Below are 19263 nucleotides of genomic sequence, written 5' to 3'. Positions count from 1 at the left end.
GATGTAAAAGCAATAACTCCATGAAGAGGTGAACAGTCGCCTAGCATCGTATAGCATGTCACCCCAGCGTGTCTAACCAGCTGGAAGGAAATCCCACACACCCTCTAAGATATCATCAGTGACATCCTTCCAGCCAGCCAAATATCTGAGCAAAGTCTTCCTGGTTTTACCACCAACAGGTGCAACGGTCAAATCCGTCCCTCTGCAGCACATACTTTACAAATGGGTTGTGTTTTTATTTCCCTGCGGGGGTTCCATGCTAATGTTAGCCTGACACAGAGCCATGCAAATGCGACGCCGCCACAGAGGCCCTCGCAGACTTTTGTTCTGCAGCCATCTGCTCAGTCCACGTCTTGTGTGTGTGTCAGCGACTTGTGAAATGGCCTGGATACTTGTCAGCCTTGTTTGTGTGTGTATGTGTGTGTCTGTATGTATATATATGTGTGTGTGTGTGTGTGTGTGTGTGTGTGTGCGCGTGCGTGTGTGCGTGCTCCCTTCTTCTCCCATTCACCTTTGGCATGGTTTGATTAGTTTGTGACATGGACTCAATTTTCCACTCGGTGGCACAAGAAAACCCCTCCCGTCCTCTCTGGCTCTGTTAATGGAGTCTGGGGCTGATCAGAATCTTTCGACCCTTAAACGAGGGGCCAAGAGCTCCCTTGGCACCCTGCATACTACACACACACGCACACACACACACACGCGCACACACACACTCATTATCACACTGACATTTACACACATGCACGGCGGTGTGTGTACTGCGCACACACACTTTAGCGCCCTGATATCCGTGAGCGACGACCGCAGAAAATGATCTTGCGGCTTAACACACTTAACACAATGACATGCATTAACACACACACACACACACACACACACACACACACACACACACATATGCACGCACGCACATGACGTGTGTGTGCAAGTGTGTGTGTGCAGGTTTCTGGGAGATGATGAGGATATCATCAGTGAGATGGGGTACTGATGGAGCCTGACTGTGTGGCTTGTGATTGCGCTGCAATAGCCTTTTCTTTTTTCCCCCACTGTTGCTGGCCACCTGAAGCCCACACGGTGTCTGCGGACCCCGCGTCACTCTGTGTGGTGTTGTTGTCTAAAAATATACAGAAAAAAATGTCTCCTATTTACTCATTGTTTGCTACCACATAATTATTTTGGGCACATAATAACAGTTTCTGCAGATTCATCGCTACCCCATCACTGTCTCTAAGCCATAAATATTCTGTATACTGTATTTCTATCACGGATTGAAAGGGGCAGTCCACCTGTTTTTACATGTCAAAGTTAATTATCATGTCATGGCGAGTACTACTCAGCCTGTGTAGTTTTTGATTCATTTGATTTGTTACTGACTCTAAGGCTAAAACTGCACTTTCGCTGTGCTACAGCTGTGTCCCAAATCCATATTACATAATAATTCTGAACAGGTTTCAGTCAAGCTTTTGCAAACCGTAAGATTTTCAAAATAAAGCAAACTCAAAAGCATCAATATGCTGACTAAAAACATGCTTGATTCTTCAGTGGGCTGCTAATGTACACTCTTTTTCCCACAATGCAGTGCACATAACGGAGGAGCAGCAACACAATTAAACAAATGTCGAATGGTTGTGAAGCAGCTTTGTGAAGATTCTTTAACCAAACATTTTCATGTGTATATGTGAAGTTCAATTGTCCATCCTGTCTTTGACGTGCTAACTTTAAAACAGTGTACCAAAATAATTAGTGTGTAGTATGGAATTGGGTATGTCCTCCCACAGTTTTAAAAAAAATCGACGCAGCAGAACCAGAGATGTCATCTTTTTTTAAATTCCTCTTTCAATTCGACCAACAACAGTTTGGTTTGAGATTTGGATGTGTAATGCTAGTAGTGACCAGCTGCCCGCCCCAGACAGAGATGAGGAGCGGGCTGCAGAGATCTGCGACTCAACAAGTCCAGACGGATCCAGTGTTTTTGGAGCTCGACTGAAAGTCAGGATATCTCAGCCTCTGCTGCTCCGATCCGTCTCTTTTAAAATCTGTTCCCCAACTTTATGGAAGTGTGACTCTAAATCACTGGAGTGCACTTTCCGTCACACATTCACCTGTGTGACGGAAAGTGACAATTCCTACTGCTGGCAGCTGAGTAGCTCCACTGACACTTTTTTCTTATTTTCTCGGAAAAAAAAAATCCAACAGAATTTTGTGAATCTTTTTCTAATTGTCAGCTCATAAATTAACATGAATCTCTTTGGTTATGATGCAAAAGAATTCAAGTCTTCTTTACCCATCATTTCACAAGTCCTCTTCTGTTATGAGTTTGATTTCTGTGACTGTTTTGTAAGGAGGAAAAATAAGAAAACCAAAGTCATGTATAAATAATGAAATTGGTAGCTGTAGTATAAACTGTAAGTAGAATGATGATTTAAAAAAAAATGTAAAATGGAAGGATAGATGTGTGATATTTTTGCTTTGATCACATTTTTGTCAGTGTTTATTTGGTAGATTCTCCTGTTAAAGAAAGTAACTAGGAAATTTTAATATTTCATATTCCAATCTTCTCTCGCAGGATAGTTTGTTTTGTGCTTTTCCAGTTGTTCTTTCCATTCAAAGGGAAAAGCAATCATTTTTCATATCAAACTTTCATGGAACAATATGCCAGGCAGGGTAATTGTTTCCGCCTAATGTTTATGTATAGGGAAGCGAGGGAGTCCCGTGTGTTCAGGAGGTAGAGGCAAGGATAGATTGATGATCGGGGGCTCAGAGGAAGAGAGAGAGAAGGATGAGGCAAAGAAAGGAAACCGAAAAAGAGAGAGCTTTTTAGGGAGGAAAATTTGTGATGATGAGCAGAACAAAAAGAGATTTAAGAGGGAATTATGGTAATGTGGACAGCGTTCCCTGAACACACACACTTCTCCCTCCATGCATAATCCTCTGCGCCCCTGTAACCCGTGGTTGTAAATAATAATAGCTGATAACCCATGCAGAATAGAGGCGAGCTGCTGAGCAAAGTAATCTGCAACCTGAGATGATGAAACAAACTTTACCTCTGCTTTCCTGAGGAGAAGCAAATTTACTGAGGAAGGAAGGGGAGCGTGGTTAAGTGATGACTCAAAGGAAAGGAAAAAAGACAGAGGAAAGGAACAAAGGAGGGATGAATAGGATAAAAAAAAGAGGATTCAACAAATAAACTAAAGGAGGGACTTGAAAAGCAACTTTCCGCTGAAAGAATTGCAACCCATTAGGGAGTTGCTCCCATTATTTTTAGATTTAATCAAAACAAGTTACTGTTAAAACCTCACTTGCAAACTAAAGACCTTAATTAAACTGTTAAATAGACCTTCAGGTTGGTGTGTTTGACCAGACGCCCCCTATGGATCGCTAAATCCAGAACACAATGTTTGACTATTATTCGCAAAGTAATTACACAAATGTTTAATTAAATGAGGCTCCTGCCTGCTAGAGTCGAATTAAGAGCGTCTGGGACTAGATGGAAAGATACTGTTGGATGGGAGGAGAAGAAGGGAGGAATTACAGCAAACACACACAGCCATGACTTCTGTTCTACGACAATATATTTTAAGGGCTGGGAAGTCTATGTTGCAATATTTTCTTATGTATGTGTCATATTTGTTGTTTGCAGAATCGCAAGACAAAAAGCTGTTAAGGAGAGTTAAGGGCTAATTTAGCTGAAGTAATTAATGTGGATTTTAGAAATGATGAAAACGTGCTTTAATTTAGATAAAGTTCAGATTACAGATACAATGCATTGCAATCATGCGCACAAGAATAGTTAAAGGGCCACTCCTCTGATTTTACACATGAAGGAAATACTAGACTGTTAAAATGGTTGTTAAATGTCTGTGGCTCATGAGGACCTTCCTAAAGGTGCGTTCAGAAAGAAAGGGAAGCAGCATGTGCATCACACATTGTTTATGCAAATAACCATAGTGATGTCATCAAGGCTGTTTTTGGTTTTGGCTTGCATTTACGTTTTCTTTACTGAAAGCCTGCATTACACACTGTAGGTATGTCGTGTAAGTGAGCATTCATGAGGCAAAGAGAGCCTAATGTTATTGAGTTGCATTAAGGGAAATGTTTGATCAAGCGTTTTTGGAGTTTTGCCCGTACTACAGGTTTAAAGTCGGAACATCTCAACCGCTGATGCTTTTATTTTGAAAATCCTTTTAAAAATGTGTCTCTCGTGAGTCCCCCAACTGTATGGAAGTGCAATACTAAATTGTTGGAGTGGCCCTTTAACCCTCAAAATCAATGCAGTATTATATTCTCTTAATGCATATGCCTGTACAGATGCAAAAAAATAAAATAAAATAGTAGCACATGGTAGATTTGTAGAGAGGAGGACATGAATTTAGATTTTTTTTTGTGTGGTTACAATCATCTCATTTCCTGCCTCAAACTCTGAGTTAAAAAGACTTCTCTGCATTCAAGTGACTTTAAAGAAACGAGAGCCACGATTTTATTAAATCAAGCCATCAGGAGCGCCGCTCAATTCCAGTGACTGAGCGGCGGCGCACACTGACATCTAGTGAGCGATGGATTCATATCTCGCTATCGAGATATTCATACTATGTGTGGACTCAGCGATTAAAATGCAGTCCGTCACAAATGATCCATCAGCCACTTAAAGTTGCATCAGTCATCAGTATCTCACTTTTCCACTGTGGGAATATGCAGATAAATTAGCTTTTTAATACAGTTTGTAGACTGTTATTGGAATTCACCCTCATATTCAACCAGGATTCATCATGTGTTTGTGGCATTTAAATTTATGTTCCTGCACATAATTTTTCGAGTAATCTTATAAATAGTCGCCTATTTTTTCAGTGACATCTATAATATAATTACTGTATTTTTTTTGCAAAAGCTGTAACAGATATTATCTTTTGTAAATCTGATTGATCATAGATGTAACATATTGATCTTTGATTATTTCAAATGTGTTTTTCCCGATCTGTTTGCAGTGTCAATGATTTCACTTTTAAGGTTGCAGAAAGGTAGAATTACTGTGCGTGGATAGTTTGCATGATTGCACGAGTGTGTGTGTGTGTGTGTGGGGGGGTGGGGGGGGGGACTTGTGTGTGTTTTGCTGTGTTCACACGCTCCCTTTTTTTTCTCTGCTGTAAGTCCTTTGTGGAGTCTGAAATCAGCTTCTCTGTTCCAGCCTGTCTGCTCTCCGGCCTTCAGGCTTCACTTCAAACGATTCTGTGTGAATTACAGGATGTAAAGATTGCCATTTATCTCCGCGGCTGTCTATCTGAGCACATGTTTGATTAGTGAAACCCCCCTCCCCATGGCTGAATTTACTGCTTTTAACTCTCTGATGAATGTCTCTGGATTCGGCTCTAAATGTTAAATATTGGCCCTCTGGAGAGCTCGCCGTCGCCGTTTCTTTAGAGTATATGAAAAAAGATGAGAGAGGTGTGAACGTGTGTGTGTGTGTGTGTGTGTGTGTGTGTGTGTGTGTGTGTGTGTGCGCGTGCGTGTGTGTGTGTGTGTGTGTGTGTGTGTGTGTGTGCGCGTGTGGATATCGAAGGAGGTTAAATGATGTATATCTGATTCAGCTGCACGCTTCACACATCACACACACACACACACACACACACACTTCCCTCCCCGGGGACTCCCTTCCCTCCCATTTCTCTCGAGTCAGGGCCCTCCCTGCTTACTGAGCGAATTACAACTGCAGAGAGGGTCATCCAGGGTTGTGAAGGACTCAGAGAGAGAGCGAGAAAGAGAGAGAGAGAGAGTGAAAGGCATGTGTCACATACCGTAGTGTAGCTAACTCGTACGCTCACAGCCTCCCTTTGAAGTTTCACTTCCTCTCTGCGATCACTTTTGCAAACACAACTTCCCTTTAACCTGGAGGCAGTATGTATGTGCATGTCTATGTGCATATATGTGTGTGTGTGTGTGTGTGCTCGCGGTGCCTGCTCACACTCATACATCACACTCATCAGCTTTGGTCTTTGTGTGTAATCGTTGCGTAACTGTGATTGAATATCTGTGTATATCCATTATGTGTATCCAAGAAGAGAGGGAATAAAATACGGAGAGAAAGGGAGAGAGGAAAATAGAGGATAAATCAGAGGCCAAATCAATGAGCACGCGTCCTTGGGCAGAAAGCAATAAACTCCATTAACAAGGTGCAGCCACATTATCAGGAAGGGTGTGGAAAAAAAAGGATTAATATTGATATAGAAACCAACTGCGTGTTTTATTAGAGCTTTTATTTTTCTAACACTTTGCCCTTTTTGTGAGCTGGGTTTGCTGTTTAAGTGTGTGTGTGTGTGCGTGTGTATGTGTGCGTGTGTGTCTGTATTACTTTGAGGTGGAGTCCCTTCACCACATCTGCAATGCAGCAGAAAACACAAAAAAGAGAGGGAGGAAGAGCGAGGCTCACGTGCTCCGACAAAAGAGTGACGCCGTCCTCGGACGGATTTTCTCTCTCTTTCTCTCTCTCTCTCTCTCTCTCTCTCTCTCTCTCTCTTTTTTTTTTCATTTTATTTTTTTTTATTAGCTGCTTCATAAAAGAAAAAAGAAAAAGTGCTTATATATTGGAATCCAGAGCTCCTGCATCTAATGTCACGTCCTGTATAGCATTAACCAACAGACTAACTTCATGTATAAAAAAAATCAGGCTGTGATTTTAAAGGCACACCCACAATCCCTGGACACATCTGCATTGCACACAGCACCCTGCACCAAGCCGGCGCAGATGTGGCTAACTGGGGTGACCTTTACAAACAGATCATGGAGGGATTTCACCTCTTACAAGCTAATGCACCACCAATGTTTTAGTGGTGACTTTACAATGTAAACTATACTAAACAATGTATTTATTTACCCCCTTTTTTTTTCAAGTGTACTTTGTTTAAAAGAGTATGGATTGTGTTATGGGTCTTTCTCAGTGGAAGTACTGTGACTTGTAATGAAGTGATATGAGGAAATCTAAGTATTGGTATCCATTGTAATGCCCTTTATGAATCACTGTTAGTCTGTTCATGTGTGTTTGTTGATTTGATGTGTTTATTTTGCTGTTTAAATGCATATCCGTGTCTGTTCTCCTATGACGTGATGTGGGATATTGAACAAAAAGGCTCAATCTAAAGTACGCCGGGACTGAAGGGTTTCAAACCTCTTCCTCCTGATCGCCCAGAATCCTCCAGCACTCACCTGTCAATCAAAGATCCGACTGAACTGACTGACCTCCGACCTTTGATCTCTTAAGGGGATTTTAATTGGCTCACCGGCAGCATCATGTGGACTGCTCATTCGCCGTCTGTCTCACACACAAACACATCTTCTACCTGTGTGTGTGATTCTGTGATCAATCCTCGAAGGATTTTTTGACCTTTTTTTTTTTTTTTCTTTGTACTGCATGGACGATCCAACTTATTGTGACAAAGTCTTCCAGAAAAGATTTTAAGGAGATCACCATAATCTTACTTTCCTTCCTGTCTTCCAAATGCAAAAAGAGTGCTTCAGTCTTCCAGCTATCAAAGCCACAATGACACTATTTTTGTATTCAAATGGGGCAAAAAAATATATCTATATATCTCTACATATAAATATATCCATGCAAATGTGGTTGGGGTGCAATAACTCCCCCTGTTGCTGGCAAGGAATAACACGACTACAAAACGCCATCCAATCCCATGGATCACCTGGAGAAATGAGCTGAGAGGGACTACGGAGAGCCGTGGGGCTTGCAGTTTGAAACTCCTGGGTTGAGGTAAAGGATCACAGATGGGCGGGACTACAAGCATGCATGCGCCAATCATTTACTGGACACCTTCAAAGAAACAGTCCTTACCCAATATTTACTCTTTAACCCCTTTAACCCCTTAACCCCCCCCCCCCAACACTCTATTATCCCAAACTCTTGTCTCTGCATTTGCAATATGATCTGTATTTATTTCTATAATAACTTACACAAAGTCAACGGAGACGTATTATTGGATATAATTGAATAAAACAAACTAATATATTTGTATGATTGTAACGCTGGTCTCCTGAGAGTTTTCTTGGGTGTTTTGATGTAATTCCTGCGACATACAACTTCTTGTACATTTTTACATTTAAAGGTCCATATTTTACACTTCTCCTGTGTTTCATTTGAAGTGTTGATCCATAAGAAGCCAGAAACCATCTCAGTGTAGATTTACATCTCCTCTCAGGTTTCTCTCTGGAGCTCTAGTAACAACAGGTCAGTGCCAATCAGGGATGCTTTGGGGGATGTAAACAGGAAGTATAATATCACCAGGATTGATTCAGTAAATTGCACTATGTTTTAAAAAAGGCTTCAGTTGCATAGTTGTAAATATTCAATTTTATTGTGAAGGGGAAGTTGTATTGGAGAGTAAGTTGAGGTGAGTGGAGCACAGGGATGTGCAGGTAGAGAGATAGAGAGAGAGAGAGAGAGAGAGAGAGAGAGAGAGAGAGGGGAAGTGACGAAGAAGTGATAGAGTGTTATAATTTGGGGCCTTGACTGACTAGGTCGTGACCTGTTGTATGTGTGAAGTTTACGCAAACAATTATGTCATCAGTGTCTCAGCTTATTTTACTCGACAGTCTTCCTCAGGACACTTGTTCTACATATTTTCCTGTGAGCAAATGGAGATATTTTCACTCCAAGTTCGGCAGACAGTTGTTTAATAGCTTCACGTGTTTAATTAGCTCGTTAGCTTACTAAGTGTATGCCGTTAGCATTCATTAGCGAAGTGAATGGACTCCGAGCCACTGTATAGCTAACCCAGCTCATGCTTTAGGCTCTCGACATGGAAACATGTAAGATTTGTCGGAGCGCGACGAGACAACTAGTCAACTCTCAAAGTTAAATGAACTCCGCGGTAGAGACGACTTTGAGACGCCATCTTCGTACACCTGCTGATCACCTGGTCCTTTGTAGGAGACAAAGAAACTGGTCGAAGCTGCAGGCTGGACTCACGACTCCTAACTAAGGTACCACACTTTTATTTTTATTGCTCTTTTGACTAAAACGGCCATAGTTGATTTATTTTAAGAGATGTCGGCTGTATTGTGTGTGTGCTTGTGCTACTGCACTTGGAGAATGTGGGAGAGTTTGCTGTAAAACTGAATTAGATCATTTTTAACTTATTCAAGGTCGGAATAGTGAGACTTAAAGAAGAATATCTTTAATTTAATTTTTATTGTTCATGCTCAACAAAACAGTTGAGCATGAATAATAAAAAACCTGCACCACTTACAAGGGTGTCACCATTATGCATAATTACAAATATAAATGCGATCCCATTCAGCTGCGTAAGGACTGTCAGTAGCAGATGCTTCAGCTAAGTACAGACATCCACGGTAATGGTCACGTTGAGCACAGGCAGGGCAGAAACTGTCTGCTCACTGATTCGTCTGCACTGTTTGTGTTGACAAGACATCAGCCTGATATCTGCAGACAGCTGTTAGCTGGTGTTAGCTCCCCAGCAATGACACAAACCACACACTGTACATAGCAGCCATCATCTAGGTTACCTTTTAACTTGATATAACCTTTTTGTGCACACTGTGACAACTCAATTTCCACAAGGTCAACAATATACGCATCATGCAGCACTAACTGAACCACTTACAAAAAGTATAGCCATGTGATATTTGGTGCAGATGGACATGTTTATTGAAAAAAGGTGCAAATGCAAAGATCAACTTGTAAGATTTTAAGAATCTATACTGGATCATTCAAATACAAATTGTGATTGATCAGTCCTTTTGCTGACTGTATATTTAAGTCCCTGGTGTTAAATAGCACCAGAGATTTGGTGACAGTCCAAATGAACTCAACTAAACAGGCAAACACACCGCAGTTCATCTGAACCAAACAGGCTAGGTGTAAAAGCACACTTTGTTCCAATTGTGTACAAAGCCAGGGTCCAGAAAGGGACACCCTTAGGGATGAACTGGAGTGCTGAATGGGAATCGGGTCTGATCGCTCAACATAAGTGTTTGGCTTCACTAATGCTCCTGTGCGTGGATGGGAACTAAAGAGGCTGTTATAGCAGCATATCTATACTTTGGGAAGGGTGTATTAGATGTGTTTGTGTGGTGTGCTTTGATTACTTTCAATTGAAGTCTGAACACACATTTCAATTGGCAGACTTTTAATTTGAAATCTCAGATAAGACAAAGTTTATCTGTGTGAGGTAATTAGGAGAATAAACAAAAAAAGAAAGCGATTAAACAGATGAAATTTCAATATAATTAAAGCAGAAAATAAAGTGGGAACTTTGACACTATCTTGGAATGAAATATAATGATCATCTCCCACATCGAACTGTAATTTCATTGAAGTGTTTCTACGGTGACAGCATCAACTTTTTTATGTGATATGATTAATGTAATCCAGTTACATGTCATCTAAAATAACAATCATCACGGGTAAACAATCAATCCAATTTAAGTTAACTACTTACTTGAGAATTACACAGTGATCTATAACGGCTGCTCTGGGAGAGATCACTGAATTTGAGTCACTGCCAACAGGAGCTTTATACACTCTCTCCTGACCACTGATTTGATGTGTGACTTGACACTGGCTGCTAGCTGTTAATAGTTAGCTTCTATGGTAATTAAATTGGCGGCAGGCCCAATGGCAGTGACAGTGAACCGTAAATTACAGCGGATGGTCGACGAATGTGTGCAAGAGCAGAGTGGCATGAAGAGATGAGTCTGGGGGGAATATAAAGGCAGGATCGAGACATTTTACAGCAGAGGCCTTCAGAAAATACAGTAGTGTTTGCCACTTTAACGATTTGATCAACTTAGCGTTATACTGTGAGAATAATGGCCCCCGTATCACCTCTATATGTCCAGGTATTACTGTGGTTGCCCGTACAAGATAGCCATCTTAATCCAAGCAAATCTTGTATCACAACTACATTGGAAAAGAACATAAAATCTACATTATGTGGAATAGTATGTAAGGGCAGATGTAATGTAAGGGCATTGAAGCGCTGTAGCTACCAGGCAGTCACCTTCTCAAGTAAAAAGGGCGAATGAAGGCCTGGCTATTCTTACTCTGCATGTTTTTCCTCAACTGGTTAATCTCTGCATGAATTGGGCATTGTTGTTGGATCATCAGTTTTGCAAAGTTACAGAAGTTCTTAGACACACCCTGACTCTGATGTCAGAAAGATGTGGTGGCAAGAGGTTTTAGACTCCTTGCAATGACTCAAAAAACACTTGAAGCATATTTTTTCTTTTCATGTGAAGCACTTGGTGCATGTCATTTCTTTGTTGTAAAGCACTTTGTGTTACATTTCTTGTATGAAAGGCGCTATACAAATAAAGTTTATTATTATTATTATTATTATTATTATTATTACCATTACCATGTAAACCAAAAGGTTCCATGGTCAGGAACCCAGTGAGTCAGACTCAGGTGGGGCAATATCTTGTAGCAACTTGCTGTAAGGAGAGAAAGGGAGGCGAGAAAATAGAAGAAAATGGGTGAGGAGAAGACATGGTCTTTGTTCCCAAATTACAGTCAGAATATACGGTGAGTCTTTATCCTGTATTACTTTTATCAGAGCAATCGACTCAACAGCTGATAGTTGTGAATGTCATGGAGGTGGAAGTTTCTGACACAAGACTTGGGTCTTCACTTAGAGAGTTTGATGTACACTCTGTACTGCATCATGTAATATACTAACTCTTACAGCACATTCAGTAGATCAGAAATGAAAGTGTTAACTTATGTAAGCAACGAGCAGTTTGTCTCAATTGACCTTGACTTACAAACATATATTTACTTATACATACATATACTTTTATTTAACTGCATGTAATCATGATAATACTCCATTTGAATGATTTCTGCCAGTGACCAGTCATGGGCCTATTTAGCCCTTTAACACCAACGCATATTTTAAATGGCTGTGAATTATGCTTGAATATCACCTCAGTCAAAGTAAAGGTAACTCCATCAACCAGAAAAAAAATAAAGCATCTAGTTGTTTTGTGATATCTTGTGATATATTTTGCCAACCTATTAAAGATTAAAAAAATAACTGGACTTTCCAAGCAAACCATCCATGATTTATCAGGTGAGGTCTATGGGTGTGTGTGGTCGTAAAATATCTCATCTCAATAACATATATATATAGCTTTATATCTGTGAAGGTGGGGGCTGCATGTCCCAGATATTTCCATGTTTTGATTTGTACAGTAATGTGATTGAAATGAACGTAAAGAAACAATGGCACCGCCTGCTGGTGAGGATTCATCTCTGTCAGCACAGAGACCTTTAATCAACCTACAATAACATCACTATAATGTTCTCCAGTGAAATATTTATGAAATTTAACCTTCACTCTTTTTCTTGCAGACCCCCATGGAAAACCCACAAGGACTCCAATGGTACCTCGGCCACAGTTTGAGAACCAGTGGGAAGAGTCATGCCTCTTTCCCGCTGACTTGGGGGGGGGGGAGTGTCTCTCTCTCTCTCTCTCTCTCTCTCTCTCTCTCACACACACACACACACACACACACACACACACACACCCCCCCTCCCCTCCCCTCCCCTCCCTCCAAGAGGTAATTGGAGCAGACAGCAGTTGGCCAGGCTGGCCTGACTGACAGACAACAACAGTCCAAACTGAGCAAACCAAAACTCTCACCAAGACTTCCAGTGAGCTGCACTGCAAACGAAGAAGAAGAAGAAGAAAAAAATCATTTTTTAGACGTTGGATTAACCCACTGAAGACCTGTTTGGAAGACTTTTTGGTTTTGGAGGTCACCATGAAAAGCCTGGATCTGCTCCTGCTGGCATGTTGCTTATGCAGCCTGAGCACGTTGGGAGGTAAGCCACCAGCTGACACAATATACCCATGTAATAAAACTGTAGTGGTCATGTAATACTTATGTGGATACTACACTAAAATCATATGTAGTATGCTACATAGAAAAATAATGTTCACTAGAAACCCACCGGTAAATACCAGTTAAAGACTGGAAGCCACCAAAGAAAGATCATTGGAATATTATTGTGTTTCTGGGACACAGCGCAAGTTCCTAATGTGTGTACAACAGTGATATCTTAGTTGGAGAAGGTGCTCAGATTGGCTAAGCAAAATCCATAGTGTTTGGCAATATAGGTCCCGTCAATGAAAACAGCCTTTATTTCGTTTACATGCTCACTATATACGCTGTCTTTCACTCTCATGTTGCTCTGGGGAATGTCTTTCCCCACAGCCTCACTGATGAAACTGAATCTCAGTTTTGCATGTTACCATACTAGCATTTGCTACTTGGCACCAAACACAAAGTTGAGCTGATGCTTTACAGGTATTTGGTCATATCCAATTCAATATTTGCCAAAACCGTGAATGTGACCCTCGTGGTGGCGCTAGATGAAATGTCAGGGGATCCTCACAGTTATGAGGATGTATCCCCTGATGACCATGCACAATATTTTAGGCAGTCCATTAAATATTGTTGAGATACTTCAGTCTGATCCAAAGTAGTGGACAGACCACTCAACAAACAAATCCGTCCCCAGGTCCATGCAGCTATCGCAGCAAAAAATGTCATATATAATAGAAATTTAAAACTTTAAAAATTGTCATTTTGTCAAGTAGCCCGAAAGATTTATTGCATCATTTTTTCAACTCTGATAACAGAAAGATGTTGGTGTTGCACCTAACAATGTGTAACTCACTCCAAGTTTAAATCTTTCCCTTCTGACCTGTGCAGAGAGCTGGTGTATTAATGAGAAGCCTATGAGAAAAAAGGGGAAATAGAAAAGGGAAGGAAAAACAAAAGTAAGAAAATTGAAATAGGGAAGGAATAGTGCGGTGACAGAAGATGTTATCTCAAAGAGAGAGACCCGGGTCACTGCTCGCAGCAGTCATAATGTCAACTAAATATCTTCAGACACTATAAAGCCATGAGTAACCATTATCAGTGAAGAGGCATCCACTACTTCAGAGAAATCAATGACTTTGTCGTCCTCGGGCAGCTGATTTGATAACTGACCACTGCTTCCTGGACAAGAACAGTGCACTCACACCACTCAGAGAAAGATGTAGTTCATACTGAACTTTACTGTTGTCACTGTCAATGTAATCGTGTTCATCACTGGTCAGCAAGTGCACCTGCAAGTTATCATGAGGGAAAACAGCTGAGAGGTCATTCAAATGCCTTTTGAAGTAGGGGGGGATTATAAATTCTTCTTCTGTCCTTTATCAAAGAGACTCCAGAAAAGCAAATGACCATTAATGTTTTATTGCCTTAAGTTATATTCAATGCCAGCACCCTTCACATGCTCAACGCTAGCCTTCGGCATTGTTTTACCTCATCTGATCTCACAGGTCTTGTGCTTTAGTTTGACTTATTTACCAAGTCATCTGAACAAGGCAGAGAGAAGAAATGCTAATTTCCAGCCTTCCACATCCACCTCCCGTTCTCGCCCATCAGCAGCCATGCATCCCTGTGCCTAGCTAATGGGGGTGCCTCGCTGGGTGATCGTTGTCATTTATTCCTGTCAGGTCAGATCCTGCTGGGGCCACAGCGATGCCAAACGTGATGAATGCCGCGTCACCAGAGCTGCTGATTATAAATGCTTCTAACCTTCCAACACTGAGGAGGAAATAGCTGGAAATAAAACAGGAGTTTTGTATAAAAATGCAGTGGAATGGAAGCATTTTGGGTTTAGGGTTGAGTTCACAACTTTGCAGACATTTATATCACTGCTAATGGGCCTTTAGATTTAAACAATATGCAAGCACAAAGGCCTTCATTTAGTGTTTTGATTTACCCATGGTTATTGCATCATTCTCCAAGGTTTTACTTATTATATTCATCTTGAATTTGCATTTTTTTTGTAATAAAACTTAAACTTTTTAATGTCTCTCAGACTGGATGTGGGAACACTTAATTTTACTAGGACAACGGTCACGGTCCGGTCACACCAGAAAATTGCACAGCAAAATTAATTTTTGCATCTAAAAGCTTGGTGACCACTTGCTGGACTCACTGGTTAAGTGTTGCAGCTGGTGAGCTACCCAGTCGGGCTAGCACTGGTCAGTCACAACCGTTCACCAAGCTGCTTTCTATTTTCTTTGTACCTTTCTGTTTACTTCATTAGCGTTTTGTATCAGGATTGTTCATTTACTTCAGGAAAGAGCTTTACTGAAGAGAGGAAAAACCTCTCCAAGCTGGTAAGCTTGCAAACTTTTAGTTAGCAGACTAGTTGGCTTAATCTCTATTGGGCCAATAAGTTCACAATCTTCATTAAAAACATGAATTTGTACCATCAGCTCTTGTCTTATAACTGTCCGTAAACCATTCCTTAGTGTACTCAATTACAGCTCAGGTAAATGAAAGTGGATGATTTAACACAGCTAATAAGCTATGGTAAAGTCCTCCGTTGGACTCTCTCTCTCCTCAGAGCTCATCCCTGTTCAGATTAGTTACCATTGGTCATGAATTTGTGAGTCGCTCAATGCGAAGAATTCAGGAAATCCACTTCTTCATTTAAATGAATGAGTCTGCTGGTGGTGACTTCACTTGGAGTGAACTGATTTTGTCACAAAAGTTTCCTGTTTTTAGTGCTGGTGTGACCAGACCTAACATTTCTCATTGCCAGGAAGGGAGACAAGTGAGTAAGTTGAAGAACATAAAGTAAACACACACATTATGCACCTTATTTGATGCATCATTGCTCCTTTGCAAAAAATCAAACTCTGCCCCACATCCTACAATTACTTAGTCACTGAAAATTCTTTCCCTCTCAGTTCTGATGAATGTGTACCTGTTGCAATGTCTGTGGGCTCTGTGGTCGATGCGAGTGGGTGGTAGTGAGACAGAAGGTGAGACTGAGAGATGGCAGTGTGGGAGGATATTTTGTTGGTTTGAATTTAAATTTTCTCACTTATTTAAATTAGGTACAATTAGTCTGGTTAACCCCTGCTAGACGACACATCATGTTTTTATTAACACATTCTGGAAAGCATCCACTAATTGTGCACTATCACCTCAGCCACGCAGGTAAAGGGTTCAGTGGTTCTCACCTTGCCAGCCAATTAGTTAGCTACACCCCCACTTGCCACCAGTGTGATGGGACTGAGCACCCAGCACAAACTTTATTATAAGTGTTTATATTATAAGCTGTTCAAGTCCTCCAACCTAAACGACAAAATAGGTTGATTGTTCCTATCCTCGCATACAACCCATAGGAGCGCAGCAGCAGCAGATGTGCTGAACCTTCATTGTCATGGTAACGATAATAAACACACAGTTAAGGGTGTGGAACAGTCACAAGTTTAGGTTTAGACACATAAAGTACTTGGGTAGTTTTAGCAAAAGATCACCGTTTGGGTTTAAATAAGTCGTCATAGTTACAATAACAAACCTGCGGTTTAGCTTTTGGAACAGTCATGAATAAAAGAAACACTGATTACTGGTTTGGCATGGGAAACAGTGGTCTCCCATGTGAAAGTCCTTTGTTTGGCCAACCCATCATCCACCCCAACGTCCTCTTTGTCGCTCCACATGCTGTCACCTGACCTCCTCCTTTGCTCCTGTCATTATCACTATGGCTGCTACAGGTCGCCTCACAGTAAAACATAACGATGGGCAATAAGCAGACACTTGCACAGATGATAAAGGCAATGGGCAATGATATAAATTTGAAGTCATTTAAAGACAATTAGTTCACAACTGTAGCAACTATGTTGTTAATACTGGCTGATGAAGGGGCGATGAACATAAATCTTGCTGAACGATGCAGTGGCGTCCTAACCTGATGGTTTTCATGGTTGTGCATTAAAAGGACTACCAGCAATGGGGTAACACAAGTCATATGATGTGTCATTCAGGTGCATCTGAAATGGAGCAGATTATGATGAAGAAGCTCTTCGCCAACTACAACGTAAAGGTCCGGCCAGCACCCAGCCCTGAAGAGAGGGTGGTGGTCCGTGTGGGAATGATCCTCTCTTCCTTCGTTGGACTGGTGAGACACAAAACCCCAACACTTTCCACATAAACATAGACTGTACATGATGCACAGGCACAGAAAATTACAGACAGATAAACAGTTTCAGAGATGAAGAGGAGGAGAGAGAGACACATTTGATGAACATCACACCAATAGAAAGTTAGAGTTCAGAGTTCTGTTCATCTCAGACTGTTTTAAAAGCAGTAATAATGGGACTGAGTAAACATGAATGGATGATCCAGTATCACTACCTCTTTAGGTCTATATCATAGGTTTAAATGTTAAAAAAGGTAACTATAGCTAATACAATATAGTGCACTAATGACTTAACTTTTATTTCAGCTGTGCTAGATATGATGTTGAAGGTAGATGCATTATAGTCTAGGGAGCTACAAGGTATTCTGGTTGACTTATTATCTTTGGTCGTGCCTTAAAGGAATAAGTAGTAATTTGGGGAAATATGCTTATTCACTTTCTGGTGGAGAGTTAGATGAGAAGATCAATACCACTCTGAAATCTGTCTTTGTATAAGGCTACAGCCAGCGGCTGGTTACCTTGATTTAGCACAGAGACAGGAAACGGGGGAACGTTTAAGCTGCCTTTGTCCAAAGGCAACGAAAATCACCTACTAGCACTTCTAAAGTTCAATAATTAACATGTTGTATCTTTGTTTTTTTTTAATCTGTACAAAACCTGAATAATAAAAACAACAATGTGTAGGACTTTTTCCTGGCCAGGACCAATTGCTAGGCAACCAGCAGAGACCTCACAGAGAGAGAGTCTGGCACATACTAACCTTAACCCGTAAAACAGCGACTTGTTGTTTGTACAGATCAAACAAACTGGATATAATGTGTCAATTAGTGAAGTAAAGTGGTGCTGGTAGGTGGTTTCCAGTCTTGGTGTGACACTAAGCTACTCTGCTGCTAGCTATAGCTTCATGTGTTATTTACTGTATTTTCTAAAATGTTGAACTAGTGCTTTAAAATAGAAAATTGCACAATATGTTCGTCAAGTTTTTGTGTTTTTTTTTTTTTAATTTTTTTAGTTTTTGAGAGGCCTAACCTGAAGAACTGGGGTTCCTCTCCCTCAAGCAGCTTTGCCTCTAATAGATATGTCTTTAAAATGAAATCTGATTTACACAGACTGACGGACGTCTCTATAAAGGTTTTCAGCACAGTGGTTGCTGCCCATGCTACATACCACACTCCTATAGTCACACATGACAGGATAACAAAGTATTCTACATGTAAATGTAATGTCTTTTTATTCATAACCTAACCATAACGTATATCTGAGTGCCATCTGGTTTTCACTTCAGTACCTGCTGGCCTGCTGAGTCAAATGGTACAAAGAGTCATGCTACTGAAGTGAAGTTCTGTGTTTTTATCCATCCAGCTAGGAAATATTGTTATAGCAGCTTGCACCAACAGAGTCTCTGCCTGCGTGACTCCATTAAAAGGTAATACAGAAGTGCTACACCACGGCACTATCTGCTCCTGAATTTCTCCTTGGCTTCTTTCTCCATAGCATCCATACACACACACACACACACACACACACACACACACACACACACACACACACACACACACACACACACACACACACACACACACACACGCAGCCGCATTCACACGCACACACGCATAACATAGTGTCACATTTGCATACACATCTACAGCATGCTCCGCTCAAGGTCAGTCTGACTCTTGAGAGGAAGTCACATGGGCTCCTTAAGTTCTGGGGTGTAACGATGTTGAAAACTGACCCACTTGGATGCTCAGCCCTCCTCTGACCAGAACTAGTCAGCTGGATAACTGCTGTGTTATTATTAACATTTACCCCCATGGACACCCTGAGGCCAATTCACTTGGCCAAAACACTTACAGGAAGCATCAGTGAGTGATAAGTCAGTGATGAGGTAGGTATTTGTGTGTCTGTGTGAGAGTGTGTATGTATGTGTGTGTGTGTGTGTGTGTGTGTGTGAGAGAGAGAGAGAGTCTCTTGCCCCCACCCCCTTCTCTGCTTCTGTCCCAGCTGTCTCTCTGACATTCCTCCCAGCGTTTTAAATAGCAGCACCGGCTCAGGGAAGCTCTGCCTTCAAGCTGGATGGACAATCACATGCTCACACACACACACACACACACAATGCAAACACACATGCACATTTATTCATTGCTCACAGTGGATACTTCACATGCAAACACCTTCACCAAAGCCTGCATCATGAACTCTTTCCTGAAAATGACTGGTGTGTATCCATTGCTGCCAGT

The 19263-nt window shown here is 41.1% G+C and overlaps 1 protein-coding gene across 2 annotated transcripts in view; it reads left to right on the top strand.

Annotated features, from left to right (window-relative positions):
* Positions 1 to 12619: 12619 nt before the first annotated feature.
* chrnb1 (cholinergic receptor nicotinic beta 1 subunit) overlaps positions 12620 to 19263 on the top strand; it is a 28240-nt gene continuing 21596 nt past the window's right edge. For both annotated transcript variants that reach the window (XM_022752251.1, XM_022752250.1), the window contains exons 1-2: positions 12620 to 12850; positions 16869 to 17002. In XM_022752251.1, coding sequence (XP_022607972.1) covers positions 12790 to 12850; positions 16869 to 17002 — 195 coding nt within the window. In that variant the 5' untranslated portion in view covers positions 12620 to 12789. The remainder of the gene's footprint in view (positions 12851 to 16868; positions 17003 to 19263) is intronic.

This window comes from Seriola dumerili, unplaced genomic scaffold, assembly GCF_002260705.1.
Source record: "Seriola dumerili isolate Sdu_G_001 unplaced genomic scaffold, Sdu_1.0 BDQW01000167.1, whole genome shotgun sequence".
Taxonomy (NCBI): Eukaryota; Metazoa; Chordata; class Actinopteri; order Carangiformes; family Carangidae; genus Seriola; species Seriola dumerili.
Note: the sequence above shows the minus strand (reverse complement) of the source record. Positions and strands in the feature narration are given on the sequence as shown.